Source organism: Metopolophium dirhodum, chromosome 9 (assembly GCF_019925205.1).
Source record: "Metopolophium dirhodum isolate CAU chromosome 9, ASM1992520v1, whole genome shotgun sequence".
Classification (NCBI taxonomy): Eukaryota; Metazoa; Arthropoda; class Insecta; order Hemiptera; family Aphididae; genus Metopolophium; species Metopolophium dirhodum.
In genome coordinates this window covers 16,186,334-16,214,118 of record NC_083568.1, presented here as the reverse complement: position 1 = coordinate 16,214,118, position 27,785 = coordinate 16,186,334, and the positions used below count along the sequence as shown (strand labels likewise).

General features: G+C 28.2%; 4 protein-coding genes across 7 annotated transcripts; 3 read left to right on the top strand and 1 right to left on the bottom strand.

The window, feature by feature from the left end:
* Positions 1–348: 348 nt before the first annotated feature.
* LOC132952461 (presenilin-associated rhomboid-like protein, mitochondrial) lies at positions 349–5,382 on the top strand. The gene is made up of 9 exons (XM_061024772.1): positions 349–619; positions 936–1,077; positions 1,141–1,251; positions 2,301–2,460; positions 2,574–2,672; positions 2,729–2,862; positions 2,936–3,037; positions 3,373–3,470; positions 5,105–5,382. Exons 3-9 carry the CDS (start codon positions 1,159–1,161, stop codon positions 5,145–5,147), a joined length of 729 nt encoding a protein of 242 aa, XP_060880755.1. The 5' UTR covers positions 349–619; positions 936–1,077; positions 1,141–1,158; the 3' UTR covers positions 5,148–5,382.
* A 6,834-nt stretch (positions 5,383–12,216) lies between these two features.
* Positions 12,217–16,829, bottom strand: LOC132952815 (sorting nexin-29). Of its 3 annotated transcripts, XM_061025256.1 has the most exons (14): positions 16,678–16,829; positions 16,300–16,450; positions 16,007–16,213; positions 15,616–15,941; positions 15,440–15,535; positions 14,852–15,036; positions 14,729–14,790; positions 14,364–14,452; positions 14,051–14,195; positions 13,842–13,956; positions 13,562–13,774; positions 13,343–13,483; positions 12,574–12,713; positions 12,217–12,507 (listed from the first exon to the last, which is right to left on the bottom strand). In XM_061025256.1, the coding sequence occupies exons 3-14, from the start codon at positions 16,204–16,206 to the stop codon at positions 12,384–12,386; spliced, it is 1,836 nt and encodes a 611-aa protein (XP_060881239.1). In that variant the 5' UTR covers positions 16,207–16,213; positions 16,300–16,450; positions 16,678–16,829; the 3' UTR covers positions 12,217–12,383. The 3 variants fall into 3 exon arrangements, with proteins under 3 accessions (XP_060881239.1, XP_060881238.1, XP_060881240.1); XM_061025255.1 differs by having other exon boundaries at positions 16,300–16,813; XM_061025257.1 differs by lacking the exons at positions 16,300–16,450; positions 16,678–16,829 and having other exon boundaries at positions 15,616–15,891; positions 16,007–16,166.
* A 2,179-nt stretch (positions 16,830–19,008) lies between these two features.
* On the top strand, positions 19,009–22,071 carry LOC132952725 (pre-mRNA-splicing factor Slu7). Its single transcript, XM_061025127.1, has 6 exons — positions 19,009–19,211; positions 19,280–19,465; positions 20,371–20,673; positions 20,745–20,968; positions 21,027–21,333; positions 21,390–22,071. The coding sequence occupies exons 1-6, from the start codon at positions 19,095–19,097 to the stop codon at positions 21,987–21,989; spliced, it is 1,737 nt and encodes a 578-aa protein (XP_060881110.1). The 5' UTR covers positions 19,009–19,094; the 3' UTR covers positions 21,990–22,071.
* Positions 22,072–24,157: 2,086 nt separating this feature from the next.
* LOC132952440 (transmembrane protein 87A) lies at positions 24,158–27,750 on the top strand. 2 transcript variants are annotated; one of them, XM_061024739.1, is made up of 16 exons: positions 24,158–24,390; positions 24,470–24,530; positions 24,602–24,690; positions 24,769–24,885; positions 24,954–25,004; positions 25,441–25,614; positions 25,688–25,808; positions 25,872–26,040; positions 26,110–26,319; positions 26,574–26,694; positions 26,758–26,861; positions 26,930–27,012; positions 27,075–27,181; positions 27,245–27,297; positions 27,376–27,403; positions 27,477–27,749. In XM_061024739.1, exons 1-16 carry the CDS (start codon positions 24,286–24,288, stop codon positions 27,516–27,518), a joined length of 1,635 nt encoding a protein of 544 aa, XP_060880722.1. In that variant the 5' UTR covers positions 24,158–24,285; the 3' UTR covers positions 27,519–27,749. The 2 variants fall into 2 exon arrangements, with proteins under 2 accessions (XP_060880722.1, XP_060880723.1); XM_061024740.1 differs by having other exon boundaries at positions 24,227–24,395; positions 27,477–27,750.
* The last annotated feature ends 35 nt before the right edge of the window (positions 27,751–27,785 follow it).

Sequence of the window (27,785 nt, the reverse complement as noted above, 5' to 3'; positions counted from 1 at the left end):
GTATAATGGAAAAAACGCAGCGTAATGCCCTCCAGAATTGTCCTCATTTAGTTTTATAATAAGTAACTTTACTCTAAAACCCAAAATTAAATGAGTTTTAGTTTATACTCGGTCTGCTTAAGATTGTTTTCCCGTAAAATATAAACTTTATTCCGTCAAGTGCTGTTCCTAGCGGCATGTTACTTCCAACGTCGCTTCGTCTTTGGTGGCGGCCCCCTCCATGGTCGGTTATCGCATAATTATTATATTATTGTTAGTTTAGATAGCCCTACTGAAAAAACACCACCGGAGGCGCTAAAATCATCCGCAAGTTTTGTAAACACGATTTGAGATATAATAATATTATAATCGTGCTGCTGAGAACCGACTATAGTTTATGAGTACTATTATTTATTGTAGTGTTCTTCTTCTGTCATCTGATTTCTGATTTTTCAATTGTTAATATTTAATTTTAATATTTTTCAATTGCAATACAATAATATTTAAAAAGTATAAAAACCATAATTATGTAAAATGTAAACATTTAAAATCATTGTCGAGCCTGGTAATTTGTAAATTGTTTATTACATTATTTCAGTTTTTTTTTTAAATCGAGTTGCCTTCTTAGTAAACTGTGCAGGTAAAACTACTTTAGAAATAGAATAGCAGTAATATCAGTACCCTAACTGATGGCATTTGTAATTTGTGTTCCTATTGATATACTACTAAACTAATTTTCATGAGAGAACGGAACCGGCGGCCGACCAAACTGGTTCGCCGCCGCGCATCCCCCGCCAACTATCCGTTGTAGGCATGATCACGTGGTTCTCGACGCACCAATCGAATTATTTTACATGCGCGAAACGGTCCTGTTCTCTCGTGAAAAATACTAAATAGTATAGTTAACTTTTATTTGTTACCTAATTTAATATTGTTTTTTTTTTTAATGTTTAAAGTCAACTGTTCAGCTACGGAAATTATCAGTGCCTGCTAATACTATCCTTGCGAGAACATTTAATCAGCCAAATCATAATTTCAAGAGATTTCAAAGTCAATCCAATTCTCTTTCAGGACGTTCCTTATTTTGTATACCTATCTGTAATAAGTTAATATAAACATTTATTAAAACTTTATTTCCAACTAAATATTTTCTTCTTTAAGATCTGCACCGGTTCCGTAATGTTGGCATCTGTTATTCAATATGAGCGACTTCGTGATAGTGTTAAGCAAATCAATTTTGTATTTTACAGAAATTCTATCAGGAAAAACGAGGTAAACATTTTTACTATTCATTTTAACTCCCCGTCGTTGGTATCGCTATGTAAAGTTTCTCCGTTGGTATTGAATGAGCGTTGCGCTCACCTCGTTGTTTTTCATCATTATTTATTAAAAAATAAACATAAAATATTGAAACTAACACCAAATTATTTATATTTTAATCTTTTACAAAAAATGTTCTTACTATTTTTCTTAATTATAAATTGTTAACCAATAAAAATTAATTTTATAATGTTTTATTCATAATAAAATCATGTTATATATATAATTATTATCATTCATTTTGGCCCTAGTGGTCTGACATATTTTGGATTATTTCTAGGAACATATGTAGGGGGGCTTAATGGAGCACATAAATACGAGTGCATAAAAATATGGCCAATGTGGGGCAGGTTTGAACCCTATGATCCCCCAACCCCCTGTGAGTATGCACATGATTATATAATAGGCATATGAATGCTGAGTACTCCTTACAAATAGGTCTGTGTCTACAAAAAATATTACGTTGATCTATTGAGTGAGTGCAACGCTCACTTTATGGATATTAATAACATAACATGTCAAGAAATATTTATAAAACTATTATACAAACGCATGTTTAGACACGTGTTGATCGAAGGTATAAATAGTAATAGATGAATTAATTAATAACTAAACAAGTGGTTTTCAAAATACTAACGAGGTGAGCGCCGCTCTCACCATGATACCAATGACGGGTTAAATTCATGGTATATTTTATTAAAACAATAAGTTTTTTATCAAACAAATGTTAATAACTTTTATTTACAAATTAATTTTATGATTTGTAATTCAAATTTGTTGTGTATTAAAACATTAAATATATCTCGGATATCATAATTTCTCACCATATCTACACATGTTTCGAACCAATTTTAGCCCCCACAGAAAAAACCAAGGAAGAAACAGGCTAATAACCATACAGTTGTTGCCTTAAACCTAAAAATAAAAAACTACTTTTTGATAGTATATTTTATTCATTTGGTGTATCTATACATAACATTATTTTAATATTTTGTTTCTAGAATCTTATTTCCAAGTTAAAAAATAATTTCAATAAATTAGAACCATCAGATATAGTAATTGGTACTATACTTCTATTAAATGCCTTAGTTTTTCTTGCATGGCAAGTACCTAAATGGAAACATATCATGTTCAAATATTTTACGATTGATGTATTTGCTAGTAAGTTTATTCAATTTTAAGCTATCAATTTAATTTAAGTTATGATTAAAGCTTGTAGGCGAATTCGCATAACTTAGTAGATATTAACTACAAGTCTACATAACTTATTTTAGGAAAAATTCCAGTGTCATCACTTCTTCTGAGTGCGTTCAGTCACAAATCTCCACTACACTTCTGTTTCAATATGATTACTCTTTATGCATTTTGCCGAGGTAAATGTTAAATATTGAATATTTTATTTATTGTAACCTTACATTTTATGACCAAGGTGTGATCCAACCATGGGGTGAAATGGGACCGGAAGAATTCACTGCAATGTATATAAGTGGTTGTGTTGTTTCATCATTAGTTAGTTTCATTTTTGGACGAAGCTTTAAGCATTATGGAAATGGCTTAGGCGCTGTATGTATACTTTTAATTTTATAACTAATAAGTACTCGTGAGAATAGTTTTAATTGTCTTATTGTGTTTCCAGTCTGGTGCTATATTATCGGTTGTTGGATACTTTTCAGTATCGAATCCTGACGAAAAGTTGGTTATAATATTTTTACCAAATATACAATTTAATGCAATTCGTGTAAGTCATATTATATTTAATTACATTTGACTATAATTTATTTTAGTTTTAATGTTTTTTTTATAGATTTGAATTATTGTCAAAGAAAAATACTTCATCCCCATTAGGTGATCCCCTCAATTTTGAATTGATTTTTTTATTTACTGTGTCAAAAAAATGCTTGACAATTAATTTTGAATTAATTAGATTCACAAAATATTATGTAGCATAATTATTTTATGAAAAAAATATTGATTCAAATAATGAATATTAAACATGCATAGCTTAATTGAACTTTATTTATAAAATCACTTATCTTACCAAATTGTAATACAACATTCATATGTTGATTTCAGGCCTTATTTGGTATAATATCGTTAGACATAATGGGATTGTTTACGAAGTATCACAAGTTAGGCCATGCAGCTCACTTAGGAGGAACATTATTTGGAATGTAAGTAAAGTAAACAAGTGGTTTTATTCCTCATAGATAAACATGTACACTGTACATTACAAAAAAAAAAATATGCCTACAGCATATAAGTATTAACTTTTTAAATGTTATATTTTCAATTAAAAACAGATTAGGTAGTACATTAATAATTATTAATTCATGTATTATACCACTGTATATTTTAACCATATAACGCTAACCAATTATCAATTCGACAAACTCTGATAATCCTATACACATTATTTTTAGCATCTATCTCTTGTAAATATTGTATTTAAAATACAATATTTTATTCCTATCAGTTAGTCATTGTCTGTTCATTCCACATAACCCATGTTGTCGTTTTGACTGCTGGTAAGTAATGTAATATGATCAATTGACTGATAACTTATTTATTAATTAACTATATATTACTATACTTAATTCAATTTGACAAAATATGGTTAGCTATAATGGTATAAAAATAAAAGGGTTCAAGGGTTGACATATTGAAAGTAGCAACAGTTTGATGCGGTTTACATAGTATCTGTTACCTTATTATTGAAGTTCTTGCCTAATTTAATTTATGCTGTTTTTAGTTTTAGTTACTTTTTATTCTATTTATACAATTAAACTGAGGAAAATGCATAGCAATGAACATAATAATTAAATCTGTCAAATTAAACAATAACAATAATATGAGTTATAACTCTTTGAATATGGGGCCTGTTTCACAGCTAATTCAGTATCAACAATGTAAGCAAATATATTTATAAAAAAAATATGGTGACAATATATTTCCATGGATTGTCAAATGGTTGATTATCATTTGGTTTTTCTCTGTTTTCAATTTTCAGTGAATGAAATATACATTTCCGTGATTATCACACTTTAAGGTATATACTACCTAATATATAATATTATATACAATATTATGGATAACAGACATTTTATTCATAAATCTGAAATAACATAAATAACATTGAAAAAAAGGCTGTCAAGTCTGCTGTACAGTTAGTAGGAGTCGAGTAATAACCTTGTCATTAAATAGATCAATGTTATGGATGAATTATACTTAAATTTAATGATAAAAACGATTCTGGATGATTAATATAGTCCAACTTTTTAATAATTAAGATAATCAAACAGTTATTTTAATACCTAATAATATTCAATTTTGAACGTAAATCTTATATAGGCGGAAATCCGTTAAATTTTCAGGGGGGTCTAACATTATTAACATCAATAGCTAAGCCTCTCAAGCCCCCCTCCCCGGATTTCCACCAATGAATTCTTAATTTAAAATGTACTGAGAATTTCCAATTTTGAGACACTAGATCAAATTTGTTGCCAGAAACCACCCTCAAAGTTACGATCCGAGATTCTAATAGATAAAGTGTCTTCAGACATTAAATAAAAAACATACATCATTGTTAAATCAATACATTCTTTGCTTAATTCAAAATCTAAAACAGAAGTTTTACTCACAAAACTTTTTAAAAATGCAGTCATAAAAAATAAAATATAATATTGAATATAATAAATATTAAATAGGTAGTTATTGCAAATAATACTTATTATTATTATTAAGAAATGTTATGCATGTTGTATTCTTATGTCTATTTTTACTTGATAATTCTACTGTTTTTGTGCAGGTTTTGGTACATGTCAAAATATGTATGGGGAAATCAAAGATAATATATTGTAAATAATTGGATAAAATTAAAACAAATTATTCAAGATTAATGAAACAGTAATTTTGTTTTTATAAAAAAAGTGCCTGGTAATTTTTTTATTCAATTATGTCGTTTATATTATTGTTTAACTAATAAGTTATTGAATGTCATACATTTTGTCAATACTAAGTTGAAAATATATGAGATTAAAAGTTATGTGATAATAGAATAATAACGTTAAATAATAAATAACAATTTAGCAGAAAATTCTCTTACAATGACAATATATGAATGTATGCAGGTTTTATTATATACCTACTTGAGATTACCTATTGCAGTTGCAGCAACAGTGTGATTATTCTAAAAACTTATACCTAGTAATAATATAAAAAATATTGCGGAATAAGATGGCAGAGGAACTGTTTTGTGTTTGGTCAATTATTATTTCCATTGAAAATAAGTGGGCATGGCAATTCAATTTGGATGAAGTAATTGACAAGTTCCCTTAAAACGCTCGAAAAGTTAATTTTTTACTGTATTATACTAAATATAATTTTACAATGTAGGTAGTAATTGTTTTTATAAATGTATAAGCAGTGTTCGGACTTATCTAGATAAATAGTTACAAGGTATCTAAACGTTCATCTTGGATAATTTTTTTAATAATCTAAATAAATTCATCTAAATACATTTTTATTGATAAAAATCGCGAAATTGTACAAACGCATTTTAAATATTTATACAGATTCTCAAACCAAGTTTATGGTTTATAAATAATGTAATTATTTTTATTTATATCATTATTATTATTATGTTCCTAGTGCCCAACTAAAATATACCTAAATTTAAAACCCATTTAAAGTTGTATCTTTTTTTATCTAGATAAATAAGTATTCATCTTTATCTTTATCTATCTTTCATATCTATCTAGATACATTTGAGTTTCATTATCTTTATCTTTATCTAGATAATAAAATACTTATCTAATCCGAACACTGTGTATAAGTTATAAAATAATCTTAAATGTATATAGGGTGTTTCTGAATAAATGTGTTTCTAGTATATGCGTACTCAGTGTGATGGCCCAATGAAGATTTTTTTAAAAAATTTTTATTATCTTCAAAATCTGGGTTTATACATATTATTTTTAAAACATTAACTTAAAATCTTAAAATCATACAAATCGAGGTGTCACTTCATTTTTGCGCTTGTCTCGCGTTTTTCAAGGTCGAATCGCCGACTAAAAAAAAATGATATGGCTCATCGATTTGTATGAGAACATTACAAGATAAGCAGTGGTGATATTTATTTGTTGTCATTTAACATACACAATTAATTAATGTATTATTTTACATTTTCACCAATTAAAATGATAAAATAATAACAAAATTATGGTTAGCAAAGTTTTAAATTATCAAATTTACTGACATACATTTAAGTTGTGTTACATTGTAAAATAATCATAATTAAATACACTTTATTTTGAAAACTTATTTTTATCTACAGTTGTTCAATGTGACTATGTGAGTATGTGCTGCAGACTCCCGTTAACTTTGATGCACTTTTCCATCCGACGATGTAATGAACTTCAAGTTTTTTCCAGCAAATTAGGTGTTTAACAAAATGATATCAGCTACATTATTAATTCTCATAAAAAGTTCATCTCTATTACCATTTTAATTCTTTGGCATAAACATGTTCTTTCTGCATATTCAATGTTTGTGTACTCCATTGTTCAAAATTTAAATTAAAAACTTTTAAATCTTAAAAACAAATTTAAAGTGTTATTCAATATCAAGTATTGAACTCGGCTATAATCAAATCAACTTATGTTCTTAATGTAAAAATTATGGTAAATAAGTTATTTGATAATGAGCATTACGGATAAAAGTTACCATATTTTATTACTTGTACACCTTAATTACACAAATCAATGTCGTATGTCAGTAAAATCGATAATTTAAAACTGTTAACCCTAATAATTTTGTTATTATTTTATCATTTTTATTAGTTGACAATGTAAAATAATGCGCTAATTAATCATGTATTTTAAATAACAACAAATCACCACTGTTTGTCTTTTAGTGTTCTCATACAAATCAATGTGCCAATTCTTTTTAACGACGCTTTTGAAAACTACTGAAAAATTTTTACTTTTGACATCCCTAAGTACCAACTAGATTCACTTTCCTATCAGAAAAGATACTGCTGATGAAAATCTAAGCACTTTTATTTTCCTTAAAGGTTAGGTACAGACACAAAAAAAAAACTTTAAATCGGACATTTTGAAGTATGTGTAATTTACCACCGCTTATTGGTCTTAAACATAAATAAACTATAATAACTAAGTGGAAAAAGTATTATTACCTATTTAAAAGTAGCAGAACGTTGGTGCATTAATAGTATAAAGATCTTTGATACGCTGTATAGTATATAGTATTATCATCTCGGTATTTGCCAATGGTAAAAACATTTAAAATGATCAAAATGCTCACGGTAGTACCTACCATAGAACAATAGGTAGTACCTATTCAAATTATCAATATTAAAAAAAAAAAAAAAACCAAAGAATTAATATTCATGTAGAACGTTATTGGTATATGTATTAGGTACCACGTAAAGGAGCGATCGGCTCATTCTTTTACACGCAGTCGCACACTTCAGATCACTATTATTACGTTGGTACACGGTCCACATACAAATATACATGGGAAATTACCTATATTAAAATTCTTAAACTTTAAAGACAGTCGGTATCAAATCTCCTTTATGTGCCATGGTAAGGGTACTGCCACAGTACCACAGAATATATGAAATTTCATATATTCTGTGGCACTGCCATAGAAAAAAGATTAAATGTGTGATCAGTCGAGAAATTCAGTGGTGACGGTACGCCACCACCAGAGCGCGTTTACCCAGGCAGCTGTCCCCGCGGCTATAGATAGGATATCGGTGGCTGCCTCTAACTTGTTATTACCAGAGTTGATGTGCCATGTATATATACAACCAAACTACTTCATGTGAGGCGCTCGCGGTAGCTGGCGTCAAACCAGCCTTACGGCAGAAGAGTTGACCACTAGACATGTGATTTACCTGTTGATTAAAGGTCTTGACATAATATATTATATGCTCGCACCATTACTACCTCCCCATTAAATGCTCCTCTGTGTGCAGTGTACTACATATGTGCCTGACGCCGCGCACCGGGAGAAGAGGCAGAGAGCAGTCTCAACGTTCGGCTAACCGCAATTCCGCCACGCGCAAAACTGTTTTTGACTTTCGACACAATTTTTTTTATTTTATTTACACGTACTCGGTTTGCTCCGGTGCAGCCAAATATCGATCATCCGAAAATGTATACAACGTCTACGGCGCTGAGTTATCCTGATGTGACAGTCTAAAACGCCAACTCTAGATGTTTTGTCTCGTCACAGTACGCCACACGAAAAGTGACACAGCTCGAGTAAACAAACCGTACTCCGAACACTGCAGTTTGATACCTACATAATGCCTATTGAACAATCGGTTGAAACATAAATGTTCCAAAGATGAAACAACATTGTCGCAGAACAAAATATTGTGTTGATTCCGATAAGAAAATGTCCAAATATTGTTTTTTTTGCGTACCCCGACTATTTTTTTTTACTTAGACAGGGGGACGGTACAAACTAATGCCCAAAATAATTTTTATTAAAATTTGGAGTAGATCTAAATTTTTGTCAAAAATAAACATACTTAATGAATTTTAAATTTTTTTAAAAGATATTTTTTTCCTTTCTATCATAGGCGTTTGCACAGGGGGTGCCGGGGGTGCTTGGGCACCCCCGAACCCTTCACCAAAAACGACAAGGGCCCTATAATTATTAATTAAGTGTAAATTAAATTAATTAAATTATTGACGAATTCAAAAATGTTGTTCCTTTTAAACGTCGATAATATTGGGCGTTTTTTTATGTTTTTCAGCTTTACAGCTTTACAGCTTTGTAGTGAATTAACGATTGGAGATAAAGTTCTGAAAATCTTCACTGCACTTCTCCTACCCAATGTGAATCTAATAAGACCCCAAACAACAAAATCCGTTCTCCAGTTTCGGAAATCTACCTCGCTAAATGAAAATCTATCGAAAAATAACTCTTTTTTTTATCTGTGAAAAATTAAATAATTTAGCTATCATGGAGAAAAGTTTAGGAGAAAAGTTAAAAATAGAAATTTTGGAACTGTTCACGCCGACGTTTTTATGGATTCAAGTGGTTATACCACTTGGCTGTGATATCAAATCTATCTCATTAATATTTTATATTAAAGCTAGCTAAATTACTCACCTACTCTTCATTACTGAGTAACACACTGCAGCGGTGGTGGTGAATTGATGCAGGACACGTTTGACCGCTCACCTCGGCGATAAAACCAAGACAATAGAATTTAACGCCACCGCTGCAGTGTGTGGGGGGACCTTTACATTTTTATTATTTTTCTATATAACACAAATTCTTAAAGTTTTCAAAATTCAGACTTTTTCATTTCAATTACTATACTTACTTGAATACTTGATTAAAAATCAAGAAAGTAAAAAGCTACATGCTTTTATTATGGTTTGACGTTTTGGTTTTTAATTATCCAGCACCTGACTTTCCTGCTTTAAAATTTCACGCTCCGTATAATATAATAGTTATTACTTGTTCGACAATTAACTGATACTATACTATTATAGTACCTACGACCTACCACAGATATTCACTTAAACGATTTTTCCTAATACCTATACATTATTATAATTGGTACGAAAATTACTTAATTCCATTCGTACACATTTAAAAGTTGATTTCTTCATTTCACATTCGGTATTTCGGTTAAAATTATTACTATCCTTAAATCACGAAAACGTTTTTAATACCTACCAGACATTACCAGTAACAACTAAATCGTTAAATCAAAAAGAGCTAGTATAATCAATATTACTATGAGCATACGATCAATATTAAATACTTTTAATTTTGTTTACATTTTTCTTATGCTCATTTACCTAGTCTAGTTTGTACTTAATTCTGTGTTGTTATCCATCTGATTTAAATATGTAGGTATATACTGTTTACCATTTTCTAAAAGCCGGTTGGCGTTAATCTTATAATAAATAATAAATAAATAAATAATATCATAGGCTGACTGACCGTTTTCGTTTAGAAATGTTTTTCTTATACAATGATATTATATCATTGAATTCAAATTTAACATCATCCATTACAGTGACCCACTTGGAACCTACTTTACAGCAGAGCGACATCCGCTTACCCACTTATTTTTAATTCGACACGCTATTTCTGATTAAATGTTCTTATAATAAACTAATTATTTTCAATCATTTTTTGTGTTTAAGAAACTTGTGACTATATAGACAGCAGTCACTAACTCCTAGTTAAATTATTTACTTCATTTTTTTTTAGATTCTGAGTGCAACGATGAATGTATTGATTTTACAATGATGTGTTTTTTTTTTATTATTTTTTTTTTTTTTGTGTCTGTCATCACGGTTTGGGGCAGTAAAACTGCTTTGATTTTCTTCAATAGAATTTTGTTCGATGGGAAAGCAAATCTAGTTGGTGCATTCGGGAGGTAAAATTTTAAAATTCCCAATAGTTTTCAAAAGCGACCGGAAAAACAACATAAAAATTAAGAAAAAATTGGAATTTTTAGGAAAAATAGGTTTTTCACAAAATCGATTTTGGTTTTTGGTGTTACTCTAAAACAAATAAACGTATATACATGAAATTTCCACTGGTTGTTTATATTTGCATTTTCTATACACGATACATTTTTCAAAATATTTTGATTTGTTTTGACTGTTAAGGAACATTTTCAGTTTTCAATTTTATTAGTCTTTTTTTTCAATAAATGTCAATTAAACTTTATTTGTTGGGTGAAAAAGCTTGAAAATGTAATACAAGGCTCTCCTACTATATTGTTACAATGACATTTAAAAAATAGTAGTCACAGTTTACTTTTATAAGCATTTAAAATTCATATCATGACAAAATACGGAAAAATTACAAAAAATACCAAAATATTTTGAGTTTCTACATTTATCAAAAAAAAAAAATGTCTACAAGCAAATCAAATTAAATTTTTATGAGCCTTTGAAGTTCATATTTTTACAAGATCGGATATTCATTCGATTTCTCATGTAGCGCGGTTTTGTTATTTTATTGTTATTCAAAAACAAATAACTGTAGATACATGACAATTTTACTGAATGTTTATATTTTTATTTTGAAATTCACCATCAAATTTTGACACTATTTGAGCTGTTTACTGACATTTTCAATTTTTATTTGTTGGGTAACAAAGCGTGAAAATTTAATGCAAGGCTCCTGTGATATATTATTACAATAGCAGTTGAAAAATATTAAAAATACAGGCACAATTTGTTTTTATAAGCATTTAGTTTGAATTTTGACAAAATTTATCAAATTTAAAATTTTATAATTATTTTGTACTTTTTAAGTTAAAATTGTATAAAATGTTCAACTCTTCTATATTACTTTTATTTGAGGAATTATTTTATCTAAACAATAGTCTAACAAATATTCATAAATACATTTAATTAAGTATTTCATTTTTTTTTAAAAATAGGTACATAGTTTAATTAAATAAGGAATACTTGATACTTTGTACAGAATTTCATAATTATCGGTAAAGTTGTTAGGTTTACAATACTTCTGCAATAGATTACTTAATGTAAAATTTGTGTAATATTTCATGGGGCAATTAGGAAGTGCTATAGTTGTATTGAAGTATTATTTTGGACTGAGTTTCATCCCATACAGATTTTGTTTTTGTATAAAAACAGTTCAGCAAATTAAATCTACACAGATAAGACTCAGTTATTTAAACTAGATTTTATTAGTTACTTAATTATAATAAAATTGCAGTTTATTATTAAATATTTTTTTTATATTATCTTTGTACTTTTGTATTAATTTTACATACAATAATTTGTTATATTCAAAACTTGTTGTGAAAAAATGTACAAGGTAAATTGTTCTATAGCCCCCGAAAGAGTAAGGTATTACTCAATAATAAATAACTAAATAAAGTCAAAAAAATAAAACATATTTTATTAATTATATAATATTATATAAGATTTATTAGATAAAATATTTTGTTATAAATCACAGACATTTAACATTTTAATAAATATATTATAAAATTATTGCTATAATAGGTAATATTATATAAATATAAACAATTTAAGAGATTTATGTCATAAGCCAGTATACTGATGATGAGAACTAGAACTATTTAAATCTATTACGGAATTTTGAGCCATCAGACAACTTACATTTAACCACGACAGTTTTCCGCTATAACTTTGGTTATATTGTTCACTAAAAAAAGATATATTTACATTAACATGAATGTTATTTTTATAAATAAAAGTAAAACAAAAATACCTGAAAAATGGTACAAGATTAACCAAGTTATACTTGTTGGGAGAATTGGCCAATATCCGGTTTATCGTTATCAAAAAATTCATTATCTGTCTTAAGTATATTTGTAACTTTTTGCGTCGCTCTTCAACAAAGTTGGCACCCTACAAAATATAAAATTAATTGATTTTTATATTACTTGAGTATTTAGGTTTAATCAAATGTTTTAATATAAATAAAAACAAATACAATATTAGTAAATTGTCAAATAATATACATTATAATCTGTTCATAATAAGAAACACAAATAGCAGCCGGATTCTGCTCAGAGACGTGGCAATACTACACGGCAGGTATAAAGATTGGTGACTTGGTGGGGCCAGGAGTCAGGGAGGAGACAGGTAACTGACTGCCGCCAACGAAAACTGGTCACTGCCGTTTAAGTTCCTTATTTTGAACAAAATATAGGTATTTTTAGAATATTTAAATACTTATATAAACAATAAATTAGTGCATATGTTAGTCCCTAAGACACATACAGAAAAACAATTTCGGTGGTGAGGAGAGAGGACCGAAAGTGTCATTAAAAAAAAATTTTTAATTAATCTTATATGGTCAAATAGAAAAAAAAATAATTTGAAATATTTTGGTTGTAAAGATTATACCTCCAAACCTGTAGATGCATATCTTTATAAAATGTTATGCATATTATAGTTATAATTATCTGTTTTACATATTAAATATTTAAGTAAAAAAACTATGCTTCAACTTCATAAATTTATAATTATTATACCTTATTTCCAATTGTCTTTTTAGGTGGCAATGAAATTGTTGACACCACATTATACTGTTTTTTTAATTGTTTGTGAAATTCTGTAAACTGTGAATATCTTCGGTAAACATTCCATTCTTCATTTAGAATTCGTACATGGATCTATTAATATAAACTAATTAGTACTAAAGTTTTAAACAAATGTAAATAAATTAAAACTCATTTCATGCGCTCACACACCTGGTATACATGATGTGGGTCATTAATTCGTCCAACTAAAAATGCAGATGGAACCCATAAGTGAATGTTTGTGTGTGGTATTTCATCTGAAGGTAATGGGCCTCTCAATGATACCAATTCTGTTCTCAGTTTAGTAATGCAATGATCTTTTGCTATAATTTGATTGTTTAAACGACCATTTAGTTCAATCAGTTCACTGTGCATTTCAGCAACCTAATTATTCAATCATTTCCAAGGCTTAAATAATATTTACTTAATTAGTAGGATAAAAATTACAAACTTGAATTAGTTTTTGCTGATATAGTTTAGCTTCCTCACTTTCATTTTCATCTTGTTTCATCAACTGCACAGCACTAACATATTTTCTCAATTGATGTTTCAATAAGTCATTTTCACTAAGAAAAAACAAAAATAAAATTGATGTATTAGTGAAAAAAATATTTTATAACATAATACCTTATACATATTACATTTCTATTTTCTACTTACCGAGTTAAATCAGTGATTTTAGTTGTAAGTCCATTAATATTTCCCTGATATTGTTTTTCCAAAAATAACAATTGATCTCTTGATTCGTCAAATCTATGCAAACTATTACTATCTTCATTAGATCCCATTGACTTACTTTCATCATCTAAATAAAAATGATATTAAAAGTAACGGAAAATATTCACCATAATAGTGCAATACAAACAAATTAAAATATTCATTATTATTTTGACATTTTGTGCTCGTTAATGGATAAATATATATAAATATTTATAAATAAATTCATAAATGTATGAAAATGAAAATTAAGTACCTGTGTCACAAGGAGGACTTAAAGAAGATACAGGCACAAAAACTTCATAAGAGTCAGTATTTTCATTGATGGTGCTTAATTTTCTCAACCTTCAAGGTAATAAATATTACACATTTTATTAGATACTATATAGGATAACATATATCTATTAAACACACATCATATAACAGTAAATCCGAGTTTACAGCTACATTGTCTATCCTGTCATGTTTAAAAGTAAAGCTTGGCCCAACATGTAGATTGTGGTTATTGTATGCCAGGATTAAATCATAATACGATAAAAGACACACAACAGACGATATAACTGTGAATCCGGCTTAATAGTTAATGATAGTATAAATTAATTATTCTTACTACAATATTACCTATTTTCCAGCTCCTTTTCAGTTGATGGCAAATCTTCAAACTCTCCAATAAAATAACCAGTCTAAAAATAAAGCCACATAATGGGTCAACATTGTTTTTAATATAAGTAATATAGTTCTTACAATTGTATCATACGAAGTTATTGATGTAGCTGAAGCTTCATTACCAACATGTAATAATACATCATTGTCAGATTTTACTTCTTCAGCCGTTTGAATATCATCCTCACTTTGATCAAAATTTATTACATTTGCTTTTATTTTTTTTAATTTTCCACTATTTTCCTTTTTTAATATTAAATTGCTATCTATAATGTAAAATGTTATATAAATAAAACAAAACAAATCAATAAAATATAATTTTTAGCTTTTGCTGTTCACTATGAATGATACATTATTATGTTCAAACTATAAATTATAATATACTGTCTTTAAGGCCTCTAATATACTGTCTTGATATTAAAGAAATTTTTTCTCAATATTTACCTATTCAAGATTTTCAAGATAGAAATTGGAGCATATCAATACATATAGGTTCAAAATCAAGCATTCAAGAAATTACAAGTGTGATTTACCAAAAATGAGCCTACCCACATGGGACTTGGACCTTGATATGTCGGTACATAACTATTACATATCAAATTTTTAGATTAAAGAAATGAAATAGATAAAAGTACAAGTTAAAAATTCTCTTAAAAATAGAAATAATACCTCCATAAATTATTGGTTCATTAAAGGTGAAATCTAAGACATCTTTATTGAATTCTAGTTTATCTATTGCCAAGGCAAATACTATTGATGATAAACCTGAAAAAAAACAGATAATATGTCAAACTGTTAGTTGTATAATATAGTTTGATATAAAATATACAAGATATTTTACCAACCAGCAGCAGTAATGGGCAATATTGAACTTTTTTCTGTATTACTCATAAAAGCCCATTTTTCGTAAAATCGATTTATGAGATTTTCATTGTTAATACACAAATGCATGTACTTTTCCAAGCACCGTTCATTGATGGAGGCTCTTAACCAAGCTTTACCTCGACCGTAATCGTTCCTGATATTTGATAACAAATCAAAACGTTGTATTTCCGGTTCGTTTAATATTTCTTTAACAAAACACCAAAATGGAATGAGACGATTTTGACTTTTGTCTCCATCTGAAAGACCAGTAACGATTTTTGTCACTCGCCGTTTCAACAATGAACTTCTAAAACCACGATACAATAAAGGTGTATACAACCTTAGTGAAAGCAATATTTTCATAAATCTTACTTGTCCTCTGCATTAATTGATTTCAGCCCATGACTCAATATGGCTTCAATGCACTGACATAAGTTAGAGACTTCCTGATCAGATTCAGTTGCTATTTCAGAAGAACTGCCAAATCGTTTTTGACACTGTTTCACAGAGTTCAAAAGATTTTTTTGTAATCTTTCACACTTGCCAGCCTCACTTGTGTTCACGTGAGCCATTTAAACCCTGCAAATAATAGCATAAAATTCCATTAGATTTCAAACACCAATTATTCAAAATTAGAAAGGTACAAAAAAAGTAAAAACACATACCTATTAGCAACAAGTAGGTGAACTGGGTACGTAAAGATTTTACGTAACACAGCAAATTGTAGTTGATCATTCAAAAATTGAGTTTCTTGAAAATTTTATTTGGTTTTCAGTGACCTTTCTTATCAAGATATTTTCACCAACATGCAAACAACTGTACAAAGCTCAAAATTAAAAAAAAATTGGTGAACTAGGTAAATTAAAATTTTAAATACAAAAATGCTCAGTAGGTACGGTAGATAAATATTTAATATTTAACTCATTCTTTTCCTACAGATAATTTAATTACAAACTACACTATCTATATTTACAACTGATAGAAATTAAAATGTACTTATTACAAAATAATAATATGTTTTTTATGTTCAAGGACCTACGCACCGACGTAGCGTAGACTATCCACACTCCGCAGAACAGTAACTGTTTTGAATTTTTGATACTTGATAATTGAATCTTGGATCTGCAATTTTATCACAAAAAAAATTCATTATTACGTCACTGGTTTCGGTCGTCGACTGTATTGAAGTCAAGGTTTGCTGCTCATAGATAAAAGTAATACAGGTTGTCTCGAAAAGCTATCACATTCACGAGCTCCAATCACACAATTCTGTGCTACAATAACCATAGGCACGGACAACACCATGGATATAGATAACATTATAATAACCTAACACAGTAATATTAATTCTACCGGGTGCGTTCGAATATGATTAGTAGAGTAGAGTACGTTTAAGTGGAGTTATTTATTAAATATTAATATTTTAAATAAATAAAACTATTAAATACATTTATTTAGCCATGATTTCTATTTTAATACTTGACACTTGTACAATACAATTTTATATAATAATACAATATTTATAATCAATTATTAATTTATTGTTGTTATTATAATATATTGCCATATTTTCAGTGACGTAGCCTTGATTATGAAATGGAGGGGGGTTAAACCCCCAAAACACCCTATGGATACGCCACTGAATAAATATTGGTATGAACTATGAAATAGACAAATAAGAATAATATTTGATGAGAACTGTTTACTTAAAATATTTGCAGAAGCTCTCTTATAGTCTTATAAGTTAGAAATTATTATAATTTTTAACACCATAATGATATTATAGGTATAGCATGGTCAGGATTTTCTGATAATAGTAAATTTAACTAGGTAAGTAATAAGTATACCAACTTGAGGTTTGAATATGTGTATATGTGCATTTTTGTTTTGAAACAGACATAAAAACCTAAAATTATATTTTCAGTGGAAAAAAAGTTAATTTAGGGCATGGACCAGTTGTGCAGTTAGTCATAGACCTACAAAGTTAGTTTATAGGTCTATGGGGTCAGTATACCAATATTACGCTATTCGCATTTTACGCTCAGTATACCAATTTATTACACTCCTTATTTTTACCGTCGATATATTTTTCAAAAAACCAAAATTATTATTAATTTGCGATCAATATTCTATAATTATATCAAGACTTTTATGAAACATCATTATTTCAATAGCATCAACAAATAAAAATATATTGAGTGATAGACGAAAAACTTTAGTGTTTTTTAACAACTAAGTCTAAGTGAAAAAAGTAAACCGTAGTTAAATCTCAATGAATTAAAATTTCGAAAAATTATTAAAACAAAAAATGAAATTAAGGTAAGGTGTACAGTTAAATTGACAAATAAAATGTTTTTATTAAGTCTGAAAAATCTATTTAATTAGGTACTACCTATTTAAAGTAAATAACTTTCAAATATGTACTATGAATAATTGTTATTAATACAAATTTTATAAAAATATATACTGTAATTATACCTATAGAATAATATTATCATAGAGATAATTATATATTTATGTATATTAGATTATATAAATGCGATGTATGACGTTTGTGTTCATTGTATTTCAATAAAAATAATTGTATGTTCTATTGAATAAAATAAATATTATTAGAATGTTATTTAGCACAATATTGGTCTATCATCCCTAAAAATTACCGAGCGCAATTATTGGTACATATATGAAAAGGTCAATTAAGCGCAATTGGTAAACTCCTATTACTTTTATGTTGACCTATACCTATGTAGTTATTATTTCATATATATTAATTATTTATGACAGTTAGTGGTATGATCGAAATGGACTGGTACAGGTGCGGATCCAAGGGGTGGACTAAGGGGCTTTAGCCCCCCCCCCCATTTCATATTTCTAGATCCACCCCTGGACTGGAACACGTATAATATACTTCGGAAAATGTCAGTCCACTGTTCCACTCAATTAAACTTTAAATTGGTACTTATAAAGTTATAAATAATTAACTATTTATCCGAAATTAGATTTGATGGATGGGTGGGGCGCAACTTCAATATTTGCCAATTGCCATTATGGATGAGTATAGTAGGTACCTATTAAATAAGTATATTATGAAAATAAATTGTGATATTGAAGTACCTATATTATAAAATGAATGGTGAAACACCGAAACCACGAACATTAGAGAGCTGTAACGTTACAGCATTTTAATGAGTGATACACCAATACAATAATCATTACGTGTATCTTAAGTAGCCTATATACGACGCCGCTTGATCATGGTTTTATGATGGAATTACATTTCTACCGATTTTCCTTGATAAGTGATAACCTATCAACATAATTGATAACACTATTTAGGTTTTCGACTGTTTTGATTTTCAAGTTACGACTATTATAGATAAGACAAGTTTAGACAATGGACAACTAACAAGTCGAGTGTCGAATCCATTCTAAAAAGCTGAATTTGTGTTCCTCTAACATAATGGCAACAATATCGGAGATTTTAAAAACTAAGCCTGAGGACGAAGATGAAGAGGAACCAAAAAAGAAATCGCGTGAAGATTGGAGAAAAGCCAAAGAACTTGAAGAAGCCCGAAAAGTTAGTGAAAATAATATTTATTGTTTCTATTTTGTATGACAGATATTAACTGATTATAATATACTTAGGCAGGAACAGCTCCAGCAGCAGTTGACGAAGAGGGTAAAGATATCAATCCTCACATTCCTCAATATATTTCATCAGCGCCATGGTATTATGGTACTTCTGGTCCAACGCTAAAACATCAACGTGTTCCCGAAAAAGCCCAAGAATATTCGAGTTTAGACGAATGGTACAAACGAGGTGTAAATACTGTAAGTATTCTTCAATATATTATATTATGATACCTTTTGATTTGAATGGTTATCTGTTATATTAACACTATGTAGCAAGCAATGTGACAGGTGCAATGTTTGTTTACGTGTGGAGGATGTTCATTTAAACACTTTATAATGTGTATAATATAGTTTACTTACAACATTCTACTAAAATCACTAAGATGCTACTACATATTTGATTTATTCAATGCTTTTTCCAAAGTGTTAAGATTTAATATTAGATATGTATGTAGTATAAACTATATTAATAAAACATTAGTTAATAGTTTATTCAGTATACTGATTAATACAATTAAAAATACATAGTTATAGTTTCATATAAACAAAATATATATAACCTAGTCTAGACATTTGTTGTTATTAAACCTTTATATTTACTGTAACACCTATTTGTAAAAAAAAAAAATGTATCTTATCCCAATGGCCAAGTTGCCAAAGGTTATTTCTTTAATAATAATAAAAAAAAAAAAACAAAACACAAGAACTATACATTTGACTTTCAAACTATTTTTTTTTATTTATCAAACTTATTACATTCTACCTGTTAAAAACAATGTCAATATTTTGATATTTCTGTATATTATCGTTATGTATACATACTTTATTTTATTATTCAAGCATTCTTTTCAATCCAATATATATACAATAATACAATAAAAATTGTACCTATTTGTATTTTTATTTTTAAGATAAAAATGTTTGAGTTGCACAAAAATTTAGTTAGTAGCTGTGTCCTTTGTCAAAAAAAAAAATTATATTTTTGTCTTAAAGTTATTTGAATAATGTAGTGCCCATATAAGATATTGCTTGGCTCAGAATAAAAATATCACTGTTTATTACATAATAATTTAATTTAATGTTTACTTTAATACATTTTTAAGGAATCTGTAAGCACCAAATTCCGCAAAGGAGCGTGTGAAAACTGTGGTGCAATGACACATAAAAAAAAAGACTGTTTTGAAAGACCACGAAAAATTGGAGCTATTCATAATTCTATTAATATCGCACCAGATGAACATGTACAACCCGAACTCAATCAAGATTTTGATGGAAAACGAGATCGATGGGCTGGATATGATCCTTCTCAGCATAAAGCAATTATCGAACAGTATCAACAAATTGAAGAGGCCAAACGTGACCTCCGGGCTCAAAAACTAAATGCCGATGGAGATGAAAAAGGAGAAGTAAATTCAATTTTTAAAGTTAATTAAATTTAGATTATAGCTATTTGTACTATAAAATAATTAATCTATAGGGTAACAGTTCTGCTGATGAAAATGATGAAGATAAATATGTAGATGATTTTGACATGCCTGGAACAAAAGTAGACAGCAAACAACGTATTACTGTTAGAAATTTAAGAATCCGTGAAGATACTGCAAAATATCTTAGAAATTTAGATTTATCATCAGCCTATTATGATCCTAAAACAAGGTCAATGAGGGACAACCCACACAAACCTGGAGAAGATCCAGAACAGTAAGTTACAAATTAGTTAGATGTATTAACAAGGTATTAATTTATTAATCAATTTTAGAGTGGAATATGCTGGTGAGAATTTTGTTAGATTCAGTGGTGATACTAATAAACATGCACAGGCACAGTTATTTGCTTGGGAGGCATATGAACGTGGTGTTGATGTTCACCTATTAGCTGAACCTACAAAATTAGAGCAACTGAAAAAAGAGTATGAAACTCATAAAGATCGTTTTAAAAAGAAAACTCAGAATACAGTATTGGCAAAATATGGTGGAGAAGAACACTTGCAAACACCTCCTGTACAATTGTTATTAGCACAAACTGAAGAGTACATTGAATATTCTAGAAGAGGAGATATCATTAAAGTATGACTAATAATTTTTAACCTTTCAATATGTATGTCATTTTTAATTTTTTTTAGGGTGAAGAAAAAGGAATTGTACGTTCACGTTATGAAGAAGATGTTCACCCCTCAAATCATACATCTGTTTGGGGTTCTTACTGGGAAGCAGGAGAATGGGGCTATAAGTGCTGCCGTTCGTTGGTACAAAACTCTTATTGCACGGGAAAATCAGGAGTTGCATTATCTACAAATGTTCCAGAATTAGGAAAAATTGTCCCGGTTGTTGAAAATACTGTACCAGAGTCTATTAGTATATTTAAGGAAAAAGATACTAAAGCTGAATCAATTACTTCTCATTGTTCATCATCTTCATCTTCATCAGATTCATCAGATTCTGAAAAGTTGAAAGAAAAGTCAAAAAAAAAGAAAAAAAAGAAGAAGAAGAAGAAGAAAATGATGAAAAAGAAGGCTAAAAAAGAGGAAGTAAAAGATGCATTGAAAAAGGCATTAGATAAAGAAGAAGAACGATTGAAAGAAGTTGATCGAATTATGAATATGGATGAGAGAAAACGTCCATATAATAGTATGTATGAAGTTTCTAAGCCTACTGATGAAGAAATTGAAGCATATCACATGAAAAAACGCAGAGAAGAAGATCCTATGTCCAATTTTGTTTAATTTTTTAATTTACTTGAATATTATCCTCATATAAAAATGTTCAATTGTATTGTAATTTACATTATATGTTAAATGGAACGATGCTATGATTATATTATTAATTCCCGTAATTCATTGATAAAACCAATATTTGTTTATTAACTAAAGATGGGTTCTTAAACTTATCAAACTCTCAAACGCACTGAACTTCGAGAAATTCCAACAGTTAGAACTCTGATGGAAATTTCAAATTAACACTCAAAATCAATATTTTATTTATTTATAATTTAACAGGACTAGCCCTTTTACACTAAATAATGCGGTATACATAGGTTTTTATAAATATATTATAGTAACACAACAAATATTAAATACAATATTGTATAATAATAATAATAAAGATTAAATAATACTTAGTTAAATTACTCATATCAAAAATTATGTTAAAGAGGATGCTTGTCTACAATGGTATTTCTGTATTAAAATAACATTTTATTAATATGCTGTGAATCACTCTGTGTATACTTGGATAACGATTAGGACTAATCCAGAAAGAACAGATCACAAAATGACGCAATAAAATGTTTTTATAAGAGTTGGATTTTTTTAAATTCCGGGTGTGAAAACCCCCCTATCACACAACATTCGAAATAATTTACGAAAAATACAAACTATATACAATCTACATATACAAACAAATATAATATGTATTTTAATATAACAATGAACAATTATTATAATTAAATTATAAAATAAATAACATATAGATACATAATATATTAACCAATATAATACATATTATAAGCTATTAAAGGCTTTTAAAAGACGTTTACTGTGGGATTCGGGCACGAACGGCGTGCAAAAAGACAAAACGGATGAAGAAAACGAAAAAAAGTCCGGCCGGGAGCACATTTTCCGATCGACTTTGCGAACGCTACGGACGGCGCACGAATATAAACCGTACACTGGCGGCTTCGAGGGATCTCGAGCTACGCGAATCAAATATAAAAGGGGGCGAAAATGGTCAAAATCGTGTAAAAAGATAAATTTTCAAAAATATCAAAAATCAGTGAAATTATAAGAAAATAGGTGATAACGCGGCCGCGGCGACACAAGCGTCTCACTATTTATCTATTGCGTTCGAATATGAATTAGTTAGAGTAGTAATCTAAAATAAGTAATCCATTTTCTACAATCAATACATTAATTTATGAGTTCATGTTACAAGAAGGGGAGGAATTTATTACGTTGTCAACTGATCGTACACTCAAAATTAAATTTACCGAAATAACAGTTGAAGAATTTTGGATTTCTATCCAAACAGAGTTTAAAAATATTTCTGAAAAATCGATTAGAATTTTATTACAATTTTCAACTTCATACTTATGCAAGCATGGATTTTCAACATTAACAAATATTAAGACAAAAAAACGTGAAAGGCTAACTAATATAGAAGAGGAAATGAGAGTAGCACTTTCACATATGAGACCAAATATTGAAAATATATGCAACAAACATTAGGCCCAAATATCACATTAAATAATTTAAAAATTTCTTTGAAAATTGTATTTATTTTATATAATTTACCAATTTTATTAAATTATTTCATTGACTAAATACGAGTATCATTATATATGTAATTTTATTAAAAAAAAAAAATGTAAATATTGTTTTATTTTACGACCTATAGTGCTCCGCAAAAATCTTATACAATTATAAGTGTTCCGTGGTTCTAAAAAGGTTAAGAACCACTGTTCTACACAGACACACAGTAAACAATATTTTGTGTTGTTACGTCATATACTCTTATCATATAGTTATTATTATAAACTATTCATTGTTATTGAGAGTAGCTATTTTTATTATTATCAGCTTAGTAGTGAGCGGTATACTAGTGTTTTAAGTGTTTATCTAGAAATAATTTAGATTTGACCGATGTGGGACTATGTGTGTAGTACAAAAATTTGGATATTTTAGGGACTCACCAATTATCAAACTTAAAGGTAAGATCATTATCTGAGTTTTAATAATTTCAAATTTCAATCAATACTATTAATTTTGAGTTTTTTTTCAAATATATGGTGGGAAATGTCCTGAACCTCTATTGGTTAATATGTTGTTAAGATAAAACATCGCTATCAATGAATAAGTATCAACACTCGACAGTGATAAGATATACATTTATTTACATTATAACATTTTAAAACATTTTAGAATATTGAATGCGAATTTATTGCTTTTACGAACGTAGTGAACAATTTATTTTATTTCAATTAATACGAATTGCTATTATAAAATTTTATTTGACATTTTTTCAATGTTGTCAAATGTCCTGATTCACTTTTTGTATTGTACTTTCTTAGCGTTTACGTGTCACGCTGTGAGACCTGGTGAAGGATCATGGTCCTCCATTATGGACAATGTGAGGTGTTTACTATGCCAACGTATTCGGCAATTCATAAAGTTTGACGATATATTTAATTTAATTTTAATTTTTTCAGGACAATTTTGTACAATATTGTGTCGGCAGCCTATTTAAAGGCACTGAAATATCAATTAAAAGTAAATTTATTCATATATTGATGTTACTGTAGTATGATAAACAAATTTTCTAATTTTGATTTGTATTACAGTCAGTTGTAGCGATTTGTACAATGTCTCTGTCGGTTGGATCCTGACAGAACCTCAGTGTTGGAATGATTACTTAAACCTTGGCCCCGGAGTAAGTTCTCTTTTTTTATTTAATATCATCAATGGTTATTAGTAATAATTTATTACTTATATTTGGAAATAATTTTAGCTCATAAAACAACTCCAAATAGAAGATATTAATAATGACGTTAATACCAATAATACATACATGAACCATGTGAATTCTGGAGAAAAAATATACTCGTGTGCCAGTGGAGTAGATTTGGTATTTATACTTGTTATAAAAATTATATTTCAGTAAATAATTTATACCATTTTTTTTTTTTATTGTAGGATGATTTATCGTTGTATGAAACTAATAAAACTAATAATAAAGCACTACAAGTAAGTGATTTTTATCAGCTTAAATTAAAATATATAGTTCTATAGATAATTATATAGCATGAGCTATAAAATAAAACATATTATACTATAAGTCATTTAAAATACATATATTGAGAATATTCACAATTTTTATGTGAACTAAATTATTAAACTCATCATCAATTTAAAACAAGATAATACATATCTGTATTTCAATGTTCAGATTATATAAATTCACTTCTATGTGAAGACTATAGACATTTTGTTTTTGATAATGTGTTGTTTCGAACTATACTTGTTTAATGTAATAATTTATTGTGATATAACTATGACTATTATATATTTAAAACATGATTTTATTTTGAAATAAGTATAATTTGCCTAATTATTTAAAAGATTTAGATAATATCTATTTATTTTTACTGTGAAGAAACATTTTATTTTATTTCACAAATAGAGATCCAATCATCGAGTTTATACAGTATTAACAGATGGAGTGTACTTACTAACAGCAACAGTTAAACAAGATAACAGATATGTTCAAAGTGATGACAAATTTACTGCCAATATAGAAATTTCAATGAAAGGACCACATGGCTATTTATCAGCTACAAATTGGCCATTGTTACATGTAATTAATTTTAACAAAATACATTGTACAATGTACATGAATACAATTTTATTCAAATCTAACATTCTTTTAGTTTTACGGCTTCATGTGTTTCGTTTACATATTTTTTGGTATAACCTGGCTGGTTTTATTATTTATGCAATGGAGGGATTTGCTTCAAATACAGTTTTGGATTGGAGCTGTCATTCTTCTAGGTAAATAATTGCAGTAATTATCAATCCAAAATATACAGAAATTTACCAACTATTACATTTCAGGAATGGTTGAAAAAGCTGCCTTTTATGCTGAATATCATGAATTGAACCTTACTGGACATTTAGATAATATTTATGGAGTAATGACCATGGCTGAAGTGATTTCTTGTTTAAAAAGAACACTTGCGCGGACTTTGGTTATCATAGTAAGCTTAGGGTTTGGTATTGTCAAGTAAGTATTTGGTAAAATAATGATTTATTATAGTCATTTTTAAATTTATAAAAATATGTTATTATTTAGGCCCAGATTAGGTCCATTGTTACCAAAGGTTTTAGGAGTCAGTTCTTTATATCTAGCAATGTCATTAATGGAATCCTATTTTCGATTGTCAAGTAATATGAGTGCAGAGATTTTATTAGTTGAATTGCCATTAGCTGCTTTAGATTCTGGAATTGTCTGTTGGATATTTGCTGCCCTAACTCAGACAACTAGGGCCTTAAGACTTCGCAGGTATGTAATTAATATTATGCGATGCATATATTATATTATATTATTGTCAAATACAATATTAAGACAGTAAAGTCGTTTCATGGTTTATGACATTATTAACTAAAATAAACTCATTATGTCAGAAAAAATTGTTAAAGATTGAAGTTCTAATTATGATTTATTTTGTAACAGACACATTGACATCTGATTGTATTTTATACATTATCCATTGTACATGTAAACTTATTTATTCACACGTTTCATTTTATTTTAAGGAATGCAGTTAAACTCCAATTATATACACATTTTACCAATGTTCTTGGTTTCACCGTTGTGACCTCAACTTTGTTCATGTTGTATTCTATAAAAACACAACGATTGTCAGATTGTGGTGGTGTAAGTTAATTAAAAAATGTATTAAATTATTTAATAAACATTAATATTTTGTCAATAATGTAGAATTGGAAGGAACAATGGCTAGACGATGCATTTTGGCATATTGAGTTTTCTATAATTTTACTAGTGATTATGATACTCTGGAGACCAACTAATAACAATCAAAGGTTAACATATAGTTTTTTTTTAAATTCATAATAATAATTAATATTTCAATACTTGTTATGTTACATAGATATGCATTTACTCCATTGTTAGATGCTCCAGATGATGATAGAGACGAAACCGAATTATTTATTAAAGATACTTTTAATGGAGGTATAAAATATTTATTATTGCACTTATAAAGATTTTTTTCAATGTTTATTATATTTGTTCAGATGTTAAGATGAGAACCACTACAAATACCAACCACAATAATTCTAATGTGACACCATACAAAGACTATCCCGCTTCAAATAGTAGCACTAAAAGTCAAACACAACTTGTATGTATTTAATTTTTTTATAGTATTGCATTAAATATATTAATTTTGATTGATAATCTATAGGATGATGATTTAAAATGGGTTGAAGAAAACATACCAGGTTCATTGTATGAAACGTAAGTTGTTAACATTTTGTTTTAGCTAAACATTTGATATTCAAAATTAACATTATTTTTAAATTTGTCCACTTCTAGTACTGTACCAATTTTGGATTATAGTGAGGTTAATATTTAATTTATTTTAATTTACTAAAATATAGCCTGTGGACCAAATCATATAATTTTTATATTTTCAGGATGATCATAATACTGCCATTGAGCGGTCAAAACTACAATAAACACTTTAAATTTAAGCTTATAAACAATGCTGTAGTCCATCACCATAAATTAAACCAAGTAAAAATGTTATTATTATGTATTACTATTTACTTGTAATTTGTTTTTATTTATTTTAATTTAACTAGTATTTTGTTATTTGTCACAACAATATTGTGTACATATTTTAATATCTTTTCCGTATTCCTTTATTATTTATGTTGTTTTAATTTTAGTCATAAAAAACAATGAATAATTACGAAATTATGTAAATATAAAAACAATATTAT